Source organism: Amblyomma mixtum, chromosome 2, assembly GCF_055824585.1.
Source record: "Amblyomma mixtum isolate Tamu chromosome 2, ASM5582458v1, whole genome shotgun sequence".
In the NCBI taxonomy this organism is placed as follows: Eukaryota; Metazoa; Arthropoda; class Arachnida; order Ixodida; family Ixodidae; genus Amblyomma; species Amblyomma mixtum.
The window spans coordinates 251,440,116-251,458,322 of record NC_143013.1 but is presented as its reverse complement, the minus strand read 5'-3'; the positions used below and the strand labels follow the sequence as shown (position 1 = coordinate 251,458,322).

General features: G+C 46.2%; 2 protein-coding genes and 1 long non-coding RNA gene across 4 annotated transcripts in view; 2 read left to right on the top strand and 1 right to left on the bottom strand.

Annotated features, from left to right (window-relative positions):
- LOC149363518 (uncharacterized) overlaps window positions 1–18,207 on the bottom strand; it is a 153,346-nt gene that overhangs the window by 51,000 nt on the left and 84,139 nt on the right. The window lies entirely within an intron of this gene.
- Window positions 2,364–10,374, top strand: LOC149363520 (uncharacterized). Its single transcript, XR_016289083.1, has 3 exons — window positions 2,364–3,273; window positions 4,538–4,645; window positions 10,248–10,374. It is a non-coding gene; the product is annotated as an uncharacterized LOC149363520 (long non-coding RNA).
- On the top strand, window positions 11,065–16,903 carry LOC149363519 (uncharacterized). Its single transcript, XM_089569939.1, has 3 exons — window positions 11,065–11,430; window positions 14,730–14,885; window positions 16,103–16,903. Exons 1-3 carry the CDS (start codon window positions 11,065–11,067, stop codon window positions 16,901–16,903), a joined length of 1,323 nt encoding a protein of 440 aa, XP_089426065.1.

Sequence of the window (18,207 nt, the reverse complement as noted above, 5' to 3'; positions counted from 1 at the left end):
CTTTGTGTGTAAAAAATCGTGGACTCTCGTGGACAACTCTCTGTGCGTGGACATCTGCGTGCTGAGAGGGGGCTTGCCGAAGCTGTGCGTGCTTATGTGCACACTGAGCAAGCTCAGTGAGGCTGCGTGTGGCCATGTGTGCGTTTGCTTGCTTAGTAGCAACTTGTCGAGACTGTAAAGGCCCATTTAGGGTGAAAGCAAACAAAGTTCGAGCATTCAGTTAATGATTACTTCTCAATAATGAGCAATAAGCTCACGTTTTGCTGTTTTATAATTTTCGTCTTGGCGTAAGTACCCATTAATCATTTTCAACTTCAGCAAACAAATAACCAAAACATTATTTTTTAGTGCAAAATGGTTCCCTTCGAAACTGCAGGGACCTGTACATGACAACATGCACACTGAGCAAGAACTTGTCAACATTGCAAGTTCATTATAAAATAATGTAAAAAACAAGCTTCTAACGACTCTTACAGCATCCTTCAGTTCTTCCTTTAACCAATTCTGAAAGTTACAGATATCTTATAGATGCATGATGAAAGCCATCCAGAGCATTTATGTTGTCGCCCGTCATGCAGACAGCCATATTTCGAAATCAGAAGCAACACAACCATTTGTTGCTTGCACTCGAAAGGAGTCAATCAATGGAATAACTCTGAAAGGGCAACAGTGTCTGTTAGGTGCAACAAACAAGCTTGGGGATATAATCAGGTTCAATCAAACATGACGTGCAGAAAGCGAATTGTGAGCTGTAACAGGAATGTTACGAGGCAATTTCTAAAACCATTTCCAAAGCAATTTCCAAAGTCATTAGCATAAATTTACATACACGTAAAAAAGCCATGTAAGCCTACATGAAAAGACAGTTTTGAATTCACAGTTGGTGTCAAAAGTTCAGAAATTAGTGCCCTCTCTCAATTTCAGTGACAAATCACAGATCGATTAATTAATTCCCAGTATGGCTCCAGAACAAATCCAATGAATCTCAAATGTGCGAAGTATAAATACCACACATGTTGCCTGATTAGCACCAGCATTGCATGATGCATGGCGAAGTATCACACTCTTCATTCTTCTTCAATCTGTTTTGAAATTTGCACTACCACAAAGACCATCTGGGTGGACTATGATTCCATCATATTGCTGAGAGTCACATTTGGAGACCAAGAGCAACACAACAGTGTGCTGCACATGAGTGGATATAATGCACTGGGACAACTGTGCACAGTAAGGAACGCTTGTAAGGCGTCAGGTATTTGCTTGGGGAATGTAATCAAGTTCAGTCATATTTCATGTGTAGAAAGGAAGATAAAAGTTGTAGCAGAACTATGAAATCCAACATCCAATACTGAACTTCCCCACGTGATCTACACACACATAAAAAGCACGAAAGGATAAGCTCAGCGGTACTGTTAAGTTTGATGCCCTTTGAGGTTTGACTTGCGCGTCTGTATGCAACCATCAAATACCATCTTGAAGTTACCAGAATGCCCAAAACAACTTTGTTGAACTGTTCTACTCTAAACTGAAATACTTTTCCTTAAAACATTTTTTTTGCAACATGCTGTGTAGCTAATTATAAAATAAAGAAAAGAAGCTGATAAAATTTTCTCATCTCAAACGTACTGATAAGTACACAAATCTGAGTGCTTTCAAGAGAGGTGACGCACCCGGTATTCAGTGTCCAGAAGCATACATAATGCTGCAGAATCCTATAGCAAGAAAATTTCTTTTAGTTGACAAATGGCTATGTCTGGTCACAAAGTCAATACCAAGTAAGGCGCATATCCTAACCTGCAGTTACATGAAGCTGCACGTGCTTCATAGGCTGTAACTCCGCCAATAACTGCTACATATTTCCCACCTCTAGCACGAGTGCGGAATCAATATACAGCATGGAAACAGCAGTTTTGTTGCTTTAGCTTCTTTACTATGCTGTTTAGGCAAGAGACGAGTTGAAATATTTGCATGGGCAGTTCTAGATTGAAGTAACGTAAAAAACATCCGCACTCCTTTCTGCTGAAGCGACTGGTGGACCACTTTTGCATGTCGCATCTCGTATGACTTGCTAAGGGTCCAGACTGACACACGCACTTCGTCAAACCTTCACAGAAAACACTCTTCGCTTTTGCTATAAGCTCCGGCCACAGGCAGTAAGTGTCCCGTCACCGTTCACATCGCAAAAGAAGGCAGCGCTCGCAGGCGGTCAGTTTGAGCTGACAGCGACAGGCGTTGCAGGCACACCGCCGACTAAGTTTCCAAGGAAGCCACACTGTAGAAGGGCGCCGTCTTGTAATCGAAACACACCACAGAAACAATGGCCACTGTCGCTGCTTATGAGCCAGGCATTTTTGCAGCGAAGTTAGCAGAGCAATAGGCCGAAAGGTTCGACTCATCAAACGACGGCACCGCACTGCTGACCTCATTATCGTTGTCGACCAGACAACCATAACACATATGCCCCGACGGATCGCTTAATTGGGAGCTGCTACTACTCTTGGATGAGAGCGCGCCCACCGGCAGCACACACCGGTAATCCTTCTTCTTTTGCGATTCCAGCACAGTAACAGCGGCGCACAAGACCGCCCAGCAGCAGCACCAGAAAACAAGCGAAGCTCACGGCGGTGATCTCAGAAACCATGCAGCATGTCGGATAGGCTTTGGATTTGACGCGCTAGACCTTGCCCACTCACGCACGCACGCACGCACGCACGCATGTACCGACACGCATATTCATGCGTCCACGCGTCACAAATTTCTCAAGTTTTTAATGCTAATATGTGCACAAGAACTTAATTATTTTTGTAACGAAAGTTTCATTTGGTTTTAATCCTTTGCTATCGCACTGCCCAAAAGCATAGAGCCCGAAAGAGACGACCTGGAGGAATGCCTGGAGGCGATGCCTTTCTAAACGGGCCGAAGGAAGCCGGAACTGGCCGAAGCGCTAGCCAACGAACGCAGCGTCTGGGAAGGGACAGCATGGCGGACAGCGTTGCTACGTTTGTCGTGGTCGGTCGTGGTCCTCCTTTGTGGTGCCGAGGGCGTGAACCATCGCTGGCATGAGCATTTGTCACTCTTCCGATATGTGATGTGCCGACAGCAGTGAAATTCGCTAAACCTGTGTTTATAGCGTGCGTCAGCGGGCTCGACGGATAGCGCGTCGTCCTTTGCGCGCCTTCACTGGAAACGCTATGCTGACGGCGGGGCTCATTTCCTCCATGGCGGAGCAGCTGGTGGGAGACCACTACCCGGGTGACATCTCGCATCTTGGGGGTAAGTTAATTTTCTTCGAACCTGTTCATTATTTCAAAGCCTTTGCGCACAACTGGCCACGTCAACACAGCTAGTACAGAGACGCGAAGACGCAGTGCCTATCGCGGCAGCACGCAGCGCTGAAAGGTTGTTTGCTGGCGGCACACGGGCATGAATGCGCGTGTAGTGTCAGTGGTCACACGGTCATGGTCAGTATGCCATGCAAATATGCACAGCTGATCCGATCGCGGGGTGCACGATATCGGCGCCGTACTGCCGCCGTACTGCCATTCATCTCTCGCCGAGAATGGAATATGTGCCCGCGAATAGATCTTCGGCCCGGGCTTTGCATTCTCGCCGCATGTTACGCTGTAATTGAAGTAACAGCGCTCGAGCAGTATAACTACGTAGACTGCGATTCAGCTGTATGCCTTAGGATTGAGCTTCCTCCTCTTTCACTTGTATTTCACTTGTACTTTTATAAATTGTGTATTTAAGGTACGAAGCTCCGTATGATCCAGCTGCGTTCGTACTTATAGCCGAGCCAGTGTAGTCGAGCCTTGAATAGCAAGCAGAACGGTGAGATAAAAACAAATTGCTCTGAAGTTTTTCGCCTCTATTTTGGCATTCGCTTTTTCATACTTTGGCTCGGAGCTGAAATGGTACAGACAACTGCAAAATGCACACAAGTGCCCTAGCTCCATTTGGCCTAAATCCCGAAGTTGCAGTGAAATTTAAGGGTAATTGAGCCTTTAATATGTACGAAGAATAAACTTAATTGTTTCATGATTATAACCAATGGCGCAAATAAATCTTACTTTGACTTAAATATGCTGAGGTACCTCTCCAATACCTTATTTGATGTTAAAGGAAAAAGTGTGGTTTTTCTGCAATTGGCACTATTAATTCATCATACCTGTGAGAATGTGAAATCAGTGCTAATCATGCCAGATTTCAAATTGAGGGACGCATGCAGAATTTGAAGCAAACCAGCCTTCTACTGAAAATATCGTTCTGCTGTGGTCTGTTCTTTTGAATGGTGGCATGTATTGTAGAAACGATGCTGGATATCGATATGCAAGTGATGTCTCGTCTGAGGCTAGCTTGTGAATGACTGCCGTGGTTATGAATTTCTTGTTGCCTGGCCCACTTCGAAATGTGGTTAAACAGTCGTGTTCCATTCTGCGACCGGCTCCTTTTTGTGCCTTGCATTTTGCCTTACATGCTTGATTCTAGTCCATTTTTTGCACTGTGCTGCTGTTAAATGTGTCTTTTTACCTTGCAGCAAGCTCCACATAGCTTTACCAGCAATGCCTCTTCCAAGCTCTCCAGTATAGCTGTGCCAGCCTTTCACTTGGTGCTAGGATGCCCAGCAAGCAAGCAGGCTTTTGAGGTAAGCACTGAAGACATCTTCCGACACAAGTAGCTTTTATTTTCCTAGTCCACTGCTACTTGTGTGACCCCTCGTTATGTTGATTTTTGCAAGTTAGGTTGCCTATTAAGGGCTCTCTTTTGTTTTTCACCTGCTGCTGTGGCCTACTGCATTGGTGTTCGGCTACTGAGCCCAAAGACGCGGGATTGAATTGTGGTGGCTTCGTTTCGACAAGGCGAAATGCATATTTGCTCGTGTGTTATTCAATGTCAGTGCATGTTAAAGAATCTTTGGTGGTCGAAATTTATGCACAGCCCTCCTCTATGAATGGAGCTATTGTTCAACTTTGAGGCATTAAAAGGACACTGATGGCAAGCTGAAGTTGACCTGTGATGATGAAGTTCCGCATCCTAACCACAAAGACGACACTTTTTCTGAAAGTGGAGCTTTATAAGCCAGAGAAAGCAAAACATACAATTGTCATCAGCACCGGCTGATATCGGAAATAAATTGCGATGCGCTGACTCCGTTTTTTTTGGCACAGATTCCAGAGGCTAGGCTGAACTGCCATTCACCTCAGAACGGTTATCATGGAGTCCTTTGTGTAGACTTCATGAGTTCAAATCGAGTGTCGGGAAAATTTTTAAATGTAATTTTTGCGCCAATCATTGTGTTGATGGCCTTTGCGCTGCTGTTAAAACCCGGGATAGCAGTATGGTATCCCATAAAACTAGGTTCAGGACTTGCAGGAAGTGGTTTATCACATTCCGCTAGCTTGTGCAAGAAACTACTTCAGGGATATGTGCAGGTGTCTTTAATGTGTTCCTGAGTGAGCACTAACTCGTTAGGGGGAAGGCAGCTTCTAATCTGGCACTACAGTGCCAATGTCGTGAGTGTAAATCATAAGATGACCCATCAGTGTGTACGCCTGATTTCTGTGACACTTCAGTGGTGTATAGAAGTGGTAAACAAATCTGTAAGGTATTTGATGCATATCTCCAAGGCAATGGCTGTATGAGTAGCGAAGCCATTAGTCAATCTTCAACGGAAAGAATTTTCTCTTTTAGATGACGTGCTTGTATATCAGTGACAGTTATTTGTTGTCCTGCCTTTCGCTGGTGTGGGTCATGTGTGGCGCATCTTCATGCGAGCCTTCTTTTCCTTCACAAAAAATTCAGTTGATAGTCCAACCTGTTTTCTTCTCTTTTCCTGTGTTGCATCTTTTGGCTGGTTTTAAATCTGTAACTGAGCTCAGACCGTGATAACTACAGCCGGAAAACAGGGCTACTGAATGTGAGCTTGGCATACATGCGTACTGTATGTGTGAAAGTGCAGTTTACAATATTCAGAAATGCTTGATAGCCTTACAAGAATCTAAAATTTTGTTGGTATTCCTATTTGTTCTCTGTTCAAGTGTCGAGAGTTTTTCCGCTTCATCGTGTGATTAGAGCCACTTTGGTACTTAAGCTGAAATCTTTTCTTTAGCCTGCATGTTTCTCACTTTTGGGACAGAAATGTGGAGGCTAATTAAAAGAGTTCAGCTTAAAAGAGTATAGACACCTAATCTTGGTGGCATGTTTTCTTCTCTATAATGCTGCGGAAGACACTACTATGCATGAATCACCATCTGGTATTCGCGTGAGACCGCTGAATAATTTATAATCAACTTTTTCTGCCATCCTGTTTCGGTGAACAATTTGACTATGGCTATGACATCAAAGAGAGGTTATAGGTCACGTGAGGCGTGGTAAAACTGCACTTATAATCGCTGCTTCATCATTTTAATTCGCTACAGCGCTGACACCAGCATTCCTTAAGAGCCAGAAGTACCAATTGTATTGCAGTTTTTCATGCCTCACGTGACCAATAACCTCGCTTTGACGTCACAGCCATCATTCAGCTGTCGAAACCGAAACAAATACAGCAGGAGAAAGAAATTTGATTATAAATTATTTAGCGGTCATAGGAGGATGCCATGTGGTAATTCATGTATAATACTTTATGCCTTATTACAAAGAAAAAAACACGTGCCAAACAATAAGGACAGCAAAGTGTGCTATGGAAAGAAAAATGATAAGTCTAACATTACGAGACCAAAAGGGGGCGGAGTGGGTGAGGGAACAAACGCGGGTTAATGACATGCTACTTGAAATTAAGAGGAAGAAATGGGCCTGGGCGGGGCTTGTAATGGGAAGACAACATAACCGCTGGTCCTTAAGGGTAATGGAGTGGATTCCAAAAGAATGCAAGCATAGCAGGGGGCGGCAGAAACTTAGATGGGCGGATGAGGTTAAGAAGTGTACGGGGATATGGTGGCCACACCTAGCAAAGGACAGGGTTAATGTGGAGACATGGGTGAGTCCTTTGCCCTGCAGTGGGCCTAGTCAGGCTGATGATGATGGTATGTGTCGCACCTGCTGCTTCGTGCTATCAGCTGGCCCATGCTTGGCCGACCAGACTAGCCAAATTTGTGATGTGGGTTTTCTATTGCACCTGCATTTGTGTACACAGAGGACTTGAATGGTAGCAGGCGATCCTGTGCATGTGTTCACGCCACAGCACACATGACCCACACTGAAAGCTTCTCTGCCTTTAGTAAGACAGCTGCATCAGTCTGGGGCATAACGTATCCCAGTGCTAGAGTATGAGTAAATTGCTCTCGAATCTTAATCTGGTATCAGGTAGCATAGCGCAAAAGAAGGCTAGCGCGGCTGCCTAATATTCTCTTGGGCAGCTGTGTTGGATTTTCAGTGCCTGTTAGTGTAATCCGTGGAAGTTCACTGTAAACCATTCGTTTCGATGTAAATTAGGAAGTCCTTAGAGCCCTGTACTTTTTAATGATAACAAGGTAATGCAGTAATTCAATTGTACCTGTTCTCTTTCAACACAGTAAAGTGCTGCTGGGTCGAGTTCACAGTTTTACTTTGTAGGTGTGCTCAGGCTGTCATCATCATCATCAGCAGCAGCAGCAGCAGCCTGACTACACGCACTGCAGGGCAAAACCTCTCCCATGTCTCTCCAATTAACCCTGTCCTCTGCCAATTGTGGCCACCGTATCCCCGCAAACTTCTTAATCTCATCCGCCCACCTAATTTTCTGCCGCCCCCTGCTACATTTACCTTCTCATGGAATCCACTCTGTTACCCTCAAGGACCAGCGGTTGTCTTGCCTTCGCCTTACATTCCCTGCCCGAGCCCATTTCTTCCTTTTGATTTCAAATAGGATTTCATTAACCCGCGTTTTTTCCCTCACCCACTCCGCCCGCTTCCGATCTCTTAACGTTAGACCTATCATTTTTCTTTCCATAGCTCGCTGCGTTGTCCTTGAATTAAGCTGAACCCTCATTGTTAGCCTCCACATTTCTGCCCCATAGGTGAGTACCAGTAAGATACAGCTGTGTTAGACTTTTCTCTTGGGGGATATTGGCAACTGGCTTTCACGATCTGAGAGAACCTGCCATATGCGCTCCACCCCGTTCTTATTCTTCTAGTTATTTCCCTCTCATGATCCGGATCAGCGGTCACTACCTGCACTAAGTATACATATCCTCTTACTACTTCTAGCACCTCGCTACCAATTGTGAACTGCTGTTCCCTTGCTAGGCTGTTGAGCATTACTTTGGTTTTCTGCGTGTTCATTTCTAGCCCCACAATTCTGCTCTGCCTGTCTAACTCATTCATCATGCTTTGCAGTTCATATCCTGAGTGGCTTAGCCAGGCAATGCCATCAGGGAATCTCAAATTACTTAGGTATTCTCCAGTAACTCTTCTCCCCAACTGTTCCCATTTCAGGCCCCGGAATACCTCCTGTAAACAGGCAGTGAATAGCATTGGTGAAATCGTGTCTCCCTGCCTGACACCTTGCCTTATTGGAATTTTATTGCTGACCTTATGGAGAACTATGGTAGCGGTGCAGTCGTTATAAATATCTTCCAATATTTTCACATAACACTCTTCTACACCGATTCCACAATGCCTGCATGACAGCTGTGGTTCCACCGAGTCAATTGCTGTCTGGTAGTCAATGAAGGCTATATATTGGGGTTGGTTGTATTCTGCCCATTTCTCTATCACCTGATTGATTGCATGAATGTGGTCTCTCGTTGAGTATCCTTTATGAAAGCCTGCCTGATCATTTGATTGATTGAATTCGAAGGTTGTCCTGAGTCTATTAGTGATTACCTTAGTAAATACCTTGTAGACAGTGGATAGTAAGCTGATCGGTCTGTAAATCTTCAAGTCCTTGACATCTTCTTTCTTATGAATTAAAATAATGTTCGCATTCTTTCAAGCTCCTGATACGCTCGTGGTCACGAGGCAAGCGTATGCAGGGTGGCTAGTTTCTCTAGCATAATCTCTCCTCCATCCTTCAACAAATCTGCTGTTACCTGATCCTCACCAGCTGCTTTACCCCTTTGCATTGCTCCTGAGGCTTTCTTTACTTCCTCCCTCGTTACTGGCTGGTGTCCCATTGCTGTGCTCTACTGCCTCTCTCTGTAACCTTCTGATTACATTCACTACTGTAGAGATTTGTGTAGAACTCTTCGGCTACTTTAACTATCTTATCCATATTGCTTATGACATTGCCCTCTTTGTCTTTCAGCGCATACATCTGGTTTTTACCAGTGATTAGTTTTCTCTTCACTGATTTTAGGCTACCTCCATGCTTTAGAGCATGCTAGGTTTTCTCCATGTTAAACTTTCTTATGTTGGCTACCTTGCACTTATAATTAACTTCGATAGCTCTCCTAGTCCTATTCTATCTCTGAAGTTAGACGTCCTGATGCTTTGGCGTTTCTTCATCAGATCTTTCGTCTCCTGAGATAGCTTGCAGGTATCCTCTCGAATGATCTGACCACATACTTCTGCAGCATGCTGCAATGAATTTAAATATGTATTTAAAGATAACAGTTAAGGTGGGAGATTGAGCTTTGAGATTTGCACTTCAACTCGGGAGTTATGCCGCTGCTACACAGAATACTTGATCGCCGTAGAGATATTTCATCATCTCGCACCAAACTGCTGTGGAGCCACTGTCACAGTTGATAATTTTGCTGGGAAGCTGTTGTAGCACTCACGCAGTTTTGAAAAGGTGGTATTCATTGTTTTTGTGCTATTGGCAACAGTGATAATCCGCTTGCTGCAGTGTTTTGTGGCCAGCCTTCTTTTTTTTCAGTGAAATAAGTTGTACATTTCATGTTGAGTATTCTTTCAGCGATTAAATTGCTTTGATTTTATTCCTTAGTGTAAGTTGCGAGTGCTCCATGTCTGAGTGCAAATTTCTACCACTGAAAAGCCTTCAAAATCTTGATAGATGTCCACACTGTTCTAGGGACTCTGTGGCTATTGGAAATGCCCATTTAGCTGCATTCAAGTGCCACTGAGTTGATGGCCATTTGAAAGGCTTCAAAATGCCTGTGTGACACGGTTATTAGATTTTGTGCAGGTTTGATGCTGAGCAGCCTGCGTGCTTGAGTCGGGTTTTCCAATGTCTGTATTTCAAACCTGATACTTTTCGAAATCATCATTAGTTCATTAATGGAAGAACTACTTGTGCCCTTTTCTGGAATTTCGAGAAAACAAATTAACTGAATTTTTTTGCATATACTGCTACCTTTTTGCAGGTGCTGCATAGTGAGAACCTGGATCAAGACGCCAACCTGCTGGACTTGGAGAAGCTGAAGAAATTGTTTAGCCACTGTGTGGCACCCGTCATGAGGGATGTGGCATTAATAAAGCCAGTTAAGGTGACCTTATCTATGTCCTTTTGCAAGCATGCTACACACATGAGAGTCATCCCACGAACATTGCTGCAAAGCTTGTTATCTCACAACATGCATGCTGAATGAGGCAGTGACAGACAGGTGAGGAGGCCTTTAGGTAGGGCATTGGCGTAACGTGTTGAGCAGTGATGTAGGAGCCTTGCAGCCATGCAAGGTATTATCGGTATCATGATGGTAACTCCATTTGACACTGTCTAGTGCTCTGTGAGCCAGACAAGGCTCTTGAACATTCTGGGACTCACCCTTGGCTCTCGGACATTCTGGAAGCCCCACCCGGCTTGCGCATATCACGCGAGGATGTCTCCTGCTGTACGAGCCTTACGCGGCTTGCGCACTTTATGTGACAGATGTGTCGCATTTGCGAGCTTGCTCGGCTTGCGCAAATTGTGTGAAATATGTCTCGCGTTCTGCGACCTCGCTCAATCGTCACAATGTGCGTGGCAATAAACACGCAAAGATAGGCACGCAGAATCCACGTTCAGTATTTTCAATAGGGCATGCATTCCACTGCTTCCAACCGCTTATTCCGTTCCTATTCCGTCATTCAAATATGCGCTTTCATTACTCAGGACAGACATTCGCACATTGCATGTTTCTCTGCAGGCGTCTTGCAGGGCGCGCTCGTACCTATTGATTCTTCTAGTGACCCTACTTGAGCATGGCCTCGGCGGCGGCGTTCGTCATCAAGCAAGAGCCTCTCAGCGACTCTGGTGACGTCGAAATGTCCCCTCTCCCCGACGACCCCCCTGACCGAGAGGACGGCGCCGATGAAATCGACGAAATTGACGACCGCTGCAACAGAGGAGACTTCAACAACGTGGTTTCTGCGTACGAGAGGTCTTCCACGGTGTCGAGGACCCGCGTGAGGTGCGGCACCTGCCACAAGGTGCTCGCCAACCGCACCACGCTGCACAAGCACCTCCGCATCCACACGGGGGAGAAGCCCTACCCGTGCAGTTACTGCTTGCGCCGCTTTCGCCAGAAGGAGCACCGCGACAAGCACATGCGCATCCACTCCACCCAGGTAGGCTGTGTTACGTGGTGCGGATCTCTGAGGCTCTGCACAGATAATGGCCTCTGCTTCTCGTGCAGGGGCTCGTTTAAGAGAAGGGAAGGGGCGATGGCAGGGCGACTGCCTCCCCCTCCCCGCAAGGAAGAAGCTTGCCATGAAAAAAACAAAAAAACAAACAAACACTGCCGCTGCTTTCTGAACGAAGAAAGTTCAATACATGCGAATGAATCGGAGTGAGACAGGATACCCGAGAGAGGAGACTATCTTTGAGAGAGGGCTCTGTTCTGTAGTCAGCTCGGTCGGCGATTGTTACGATAATTACACCAACTCAAAATACAGACGTCTGTACCTCGACATTTTGTTTCTTGGTGCTTTAGCACGAAACGACGTATACTGACACTGGTGAGATATTCAGATTCCGCGGACCTCTTGGCGTATTGTAGAGGAATAGGCGTTTACACACGCCGCTATTGCCGTCGGGCTGACCTGCATATTTTGGCACTCTTAGTGTAATGTCGCTGAAAAAAACAAAGATAACGGTGAGAAGATAAGATGCATTTTTCCTGCTTCTAGGTAACTTAGTTCGTGGTGCTATAAATTTGTGGCAAGGTTTTGGCGTTCATTCACGATTTTAAGCAGTGCCCTTCACAGGTACAGCCGTAGCAATAAGCGAAATGAGTGTGAAGCTCACGTCATGTGACCATGATTAAGTGTCTTCCTGCGTAGCTTGGCTGCATACTCAGTAATGAGGCTGAAGTAAGGGCCAGTCTTGTCAGCAACAGTCACCGCCTTTGCAGCCTAACGAGAAAATGGCATCTTTTACGCAGCTGCTTGGTGGTAATTAACGCAGGTTTGAACATCAGGTGCAGCAGATGTTCATACCTGAGTTAATTACCACCAAGCAGCTGCACCTAAACAAGGGAGCAGGCGGCGTAAATGGAAATCAGCTCCACTCCAAAAATTATGAGAATTAACGCCCCTTGGCCTTACGACATTATAAAAGCGCTTTTTTTTCTTCTGAATGTCAAGTTAATTTCGCCACATTACCGCATGGGGCACACTGATCTTCCTCAAAACGACGGTCGCAAGCGGCCGCCGCGGTGGCTCAGTGGCTATGGCGCTCGGCAGCTGACCCGAAAGACGCGGGTTCGATCCCGGCCGCAGCGGTCGAATTTCGATGGAGGCGAAATTCTAGAGGCCCGTGTACTGTGCGATGTCAGTGCACGTTAAAGAACCCCGGGTGGTCGAAATTTCCGCAGCCTTTCACTACGGCGTCCCTCATAGGCTGAGCCGCTTTGGGACTTTAAACACCCCATAAATAAAAAAAAGTTGCAGAAAGTTCGGTGGGCGGATGAGATTAAGAAGTTTGCGGGGATACTGTGGCCGCAACTGGCAAATGACAGGGTTAATTGGAGAGACATGGGAGAGGCATTTGCCCTGCAGTGGGCGTAGTCAGGCTGACGATGATGATGATGATGAAACCAAGCCAAGGTCGCAAGTGCTGAATATTCCAGCTGTACCTTGGTAACTGCTCATTGCTGTCCCTACGGAAAAACCCTGGCATTTTCCAGGCCGTGACAGGCCAGAGCTGAGCCTATATTTTCAGCTCCTAGACTTGCTTTCGCCGGCATTATTTTAGAACGCTGCCGTGCACGAAATGCACTGATGAGCATGCGTAAGTAGGAGTTATCTTATATACATGTCAAAGCAATATGAAAGAGAACACCTGAACAAGGACTGGTACCCAAGTTGAAGTCTAACGCGCCCTTTCTCCTCTTTTTTTTTTTTTTTGGTAAGTCGCTGTCTTGAGGAAAAATCGATCCCATAATATCTTTTCAGGTTGCATAGGGATGCAAAAATAAACCTGTTTCTTCCATATTGTTCTATTTTATGTTGCTGCTACCTGTAACCTCAGTATGTTGTTCACACCCTTTATGTACTGATCACTAGGCCGCATAAATGCATGATTGTTTTTATATACGGCCACAATTTATCTGAATTTTTTTTATTTGCGGCAAGATGCTGCGAGGAACCTCTTTCACACACACACAGTGAGCTTCTTAAGAACACACTCACAGCCTCTCAAGAATAGCGGGCAACGCTGCGGTCTTTCTACTAAAGTTAGATATACCATAGCAGTGGCTAGTGGTTTGAGCATCCGCATCGTATGTGGGAGGTGCAGGGTTCGATCCCCAGTGCCGTCACGTACCCACTATGCAGTGACACACAGGTACAAACTTTCCCCTGGCCTAGTGCTCGGCTTCTCTAGGGTAAAGTCCCCGGAAGATTGGTCATTGACGCTAGCAGTGCAATGACAAAACTTTTAAACTAGCGATAGACGTTCCTAAGTCGAGACTTCATGGGATGCGACACTGCCTCTGCCTCCAATTTATGGATGGCCGGGATGCGGGTAATGTTATTAATTTTTCTGTCCTTGGTCCGGGGTACGATTGATTCTCCCGGCGAATTTTAGCGACTCCCGTAATTTACCTGCGCTGCGAATAACGTTAGAGCCTTTCACAGCAGTGCATGGATCTTACGACGCAAGCCTACCTAGAAAAAAAAAAATTCATGCTGGCCAGCAAGTGAACACTGTAGTTACCGGTCACTAAGGCGAAGCCGACGCCAATGATCCCAGATAAAGTCCAACGCTGTTAGCACGTGTCTTCATCAACAGCGTAACGTGTTTTGCAGGTTATTGTTCTCGCTTCGGCCAAACAAGAGCAGTAATCTGGTGTGACAGTGGGTTACTCTCCAATAAAAGTGTCGGTGAAGGACAGTGAAGCCAAACTGCTAGCCAATATCATGTGTTCAATTAATTTGCTCTTTGTAATAAGGGAGTAATTACTCATCGACATCGACCCAAACGCAGCCATACGGCTACAAAGGAAAGCTATACAGCTTTCTCAGAAACTTCGCAGTTAAAGAAAAATTCTTCTTGGTCTAGGGTTCGAACCCGGGACCACCGCTTCACCGGAGTTTCACCTTTAACTGCGAGGTTTCTGAGAAAGCTGTGCAGCTTTCCTTTGTAGCCGTATGGCTGTACTTGGGTGGATGTCAGTGAGTAATTACTCCATTATTATAAATCTACTCCACCTTGGGGGATTCCCCTAAACATTTGACTAATTCCCTCTTATAGCGAAATAAAGTGCGTGTTACAACAGGTTAAGCCTAACATGATAATCTTCAAATAGTGTCAGACTGTTATGCTCTTAGATGCAAGCCATCTATGTAAGGCTAACTTGTTACAGTTACAGTTGGCAGTGGCTAGACATTGCATGTGCCTTTAACACGCGTGGTGCGGCGTCCAGGGCAAGGCGTTCGAGTGCGTGCAGTGCAATATGACGTTCGGCCGGCGCCACTTCCTGGCCAAGCACCTGCAGAACGTGCACAACATGGACGTTCTCTCCATCGCCGAACGAGAAGCGGCCTTCCTTGTTAACAACGCCGTACAGCCCGTGCTCGAAGTAAGCGAGAGGCAAGGCCTCGTACTCCTCGTCGGCTCTCGCGAGTCTGTCAGAAGTGGCGGACAAACCCAAAAAGCAACGTGGATACATTCGCAACGACTGTCCACAGTTTCGAGCCTTCATATTTTTTTGTTGAGAAAGCAGCACTACGCGAGTCGCCGAGCCATTTCGCGGAGCTGACAAAAGGCCATACTGCGCATGCGCGAGGGGCAGTGACGTCACACGGCGTGCAGCTGGCGCGCCGCCACCGTCGCTGCCCGACTGACTCAGAGGTGCCGCCGCCGCGCTCGCCAGCTGCGCATGCGCAGTAGCGGCGCATAGCTAGCGTGCCGAGGCCGCCGCCGCGGCCGCGCGCTCTCCATCGCCTCTCTTTCTCTCCTCGTTGCTTTCGCAATCCTCCGGCTTTAACCAGAGCTAAACCACTGCCAATTTTTTTTCTATGAATAGTTCAGCCAGGAAAAAAAAAGTATTTCAGGCCTTTGGTCTTCTCCAGAGGAAACGATATCAGATGACGATAGCCTCACAGAGCCTCAGTGTGTGAACAACGTATTTGCTAAGATGGAGTAGTCCATCACTGCAGAGAAGGAACACTACAAGGCACACATGACACTGGAAGGCCCAGGGTACTCCTCAGTCACGGGTATACATACATATGGCGTTTTCACTGGCCACCAGGTGAACATCTTTGGCAGGGAGGTGATCTCGTGATTTCAGTGAATTCTGTGATATAATAAACCTCATGATACTGTGACAGAGGCAAACTTAATGCAAGCGGCGGCACCCCTCCTCGTAACTAAATCTTTTTCTGTGAGAAAACCATGAGCAGCCACACTTCTCAACGAACAAAGTCCAAGAAATTCGGTGCGCAAATAGTACCACCCTACGCAATTGCCCCTTCGAAGAGTTAGCCTGGAATCCGTCTTTTTATAAGCAACACCACCAACAACAACTACAAAATCCCTCAGCCCTTTCGCCTCCTCATGATATAAAGATTTAAACCAAGACCTGTATCGCATACATGCTTCCCTCTCTCCATCCTTACCTTTGTCATCGTTTCTCCATACAGCATGTGCCGGGAGGTAATTAACGAGGCCGTCCACTTGGCGTTTCTCAAATTAATTTCCGCCAACACTAAATTCCCGCGCGTCCAGGCACTTAACGAGGCCGTTCATTTCCTCAATTTAATAACCTCTCACACTAAACTTCCGCGCCTGCAGCTACAAGTGGAGCCTGCCGCGACTGCCCCGCCCCCCAAACCCCCCGCGGAGGCTACGTATCGTTGCTACGTGTGCCGCAAGGTGTTCAACCAGCGCTACAACCTGCGCCGTCACATGCGTAGCCAGCACGGCGAGTCGCCCAACATGTGCCAGTACTGCGGCAAGACCTTCAAGAGGTCTTCGGGCCTGCAGACCCACGAGCTGACCCACTCGGGCGAGCGGCCGCACCAGTGCTCCGTGTGCGGACGCTGCTTCACCCAGAAGCACCACATGATGAGGCACCAGCTGGTGCACGTGCCAAAGGTGAACGTCGTGTGCCCGGTCTGCAGCCGGGGCTTCAGCTACGCGTCAACCTTCTTCGAGCACATGGCCACACACGATGCTGAAGAAGAGGAGAGAAAGAAGAAGAAGCAGAGTAACGCTGAAGAAGTCGTGGAGGATTCTGACGAAGAAGACGAAGACCGCGGAACTCCGACGAAGACTGAACCGGACGAAGTCGCTGAAGAGAGCGACGGCCCTTGCCAAGAAGCAGAGTGCAGTGACGAAGACCAAGTCGACGAGGTAGTGATAAAGCAGTCACCGTCATCGACGCCTCCACAGCAGGAGCAACCGTGGTCGCTTCAAGAAGAGTACGTTGCCTTAGAGGACTTGGGCCTGGACTGCATGTTTTGCGGAAAGTTGGTGATAGAGCCGTGCGAACTCTGCGAGCATCTGCTAGAGCACTGCACGGAGATGCGGGGTGATACTCAGAGCGACGGCTGTGAATTCGAAGATGAAATGGACGAGATACTAGGTCTCTGACATTTCTTGTGCACTGTCGTTTCAAGGAGACGAGTACATTGCCTAGAACTGTGCTAACGTTGACATGTTGTCAGGCTTCTGAAAAGTGAATGAAAACAAAACGAGCTAGAAAAAGCGTATTTTTTTTTTACTTTGTGCACGTGGTTAGTCAAACCTCACTTGTAAATTGAAATTGAGGTGCGTTTCTAGAACGGCGTTTACTGAGACTGCAGTCCACGGTGCGTCAGCGCTGGTAGAGAGTATAAACGAAGCAGTGTTATTTTTCGCTATATTTTACTCGGCTTCTAGCGACGCTCGAATGCTTTTTGGGGAGACCAAACAGCCTTTCTAGTAGTCTTCACATTCTTCCCAGTTTTTCCTTTTCTTATCGTTTTTCATCTTTTTTTCTAACTTAGGATCATTTTTCATCTCCATGGCATATAAAGGCCGCGGTTTTTACTATTTGTTAGCCTCTTTTGATGACAGACAAATTCTGGATACTCGTATTCTCGTATGCGTATTCTCGGACAAAAGCTGTACACGCCATACAAGAAAGGTACTCTGAAAAAAATCTTGTATTGTAAAAATTTTAAGTTCTTTCGACAGCTTATTTCATAAAACCTGAGCATCGCTATAAATCTCTTTTGGCTTGACGTATAATAAGTGGACGCTATAGATAAGGCATTCGCCGCGAGAGGACTAAAGTGCGCAGACGGTTATTCCCGTTCCTCCTGCGCAGAACAGTTCTTTCTGTTCGAACTACTACAAGGCACTTGAACGGGGAGTGCACTTTGAGCGCTGTATGGTGAATACTTGTACCAAACTTTTAGAGCTTCGTTTCTGCGGAAGCGATGCAAGTAAAAAAAAAACATTGTACAGCCAGCTGCAAAGGTTTGCAAAACAAAAGGACTGTGACAAAAAACGAGGTCAGATTTTCTTTCAGCCTTAGCGTACTTCCAGCAATGTACTGTACTTTTATATTCAAGGCAGTACGTTATATCCAAATTCTTGCTTCGGCATGTGCATTTTTTCCTTCATAGCTCTCGCGTTCTGTGAACTTTTTCAGATTACTATGCTCGTGTTATCATTACAAATGTCTAATACACTCCACGTTTAGTGAGGCACTTCTCGCTTTAATGGTCGACACCTATGTTACTTTGTTTCTTTTCTTTCACTTCACCCGCCATTTTCTTATTTATTTTATAAGTACTTCCAGTTTTTAGATAACAGGCCTTAGGCAATAGGAGGAATTTGAAAGAGTCAAACTAAAAAACTAAAACAGCAAGGAAGGCAGCAGACACTGAACAGTATATTCCTGTAAAACT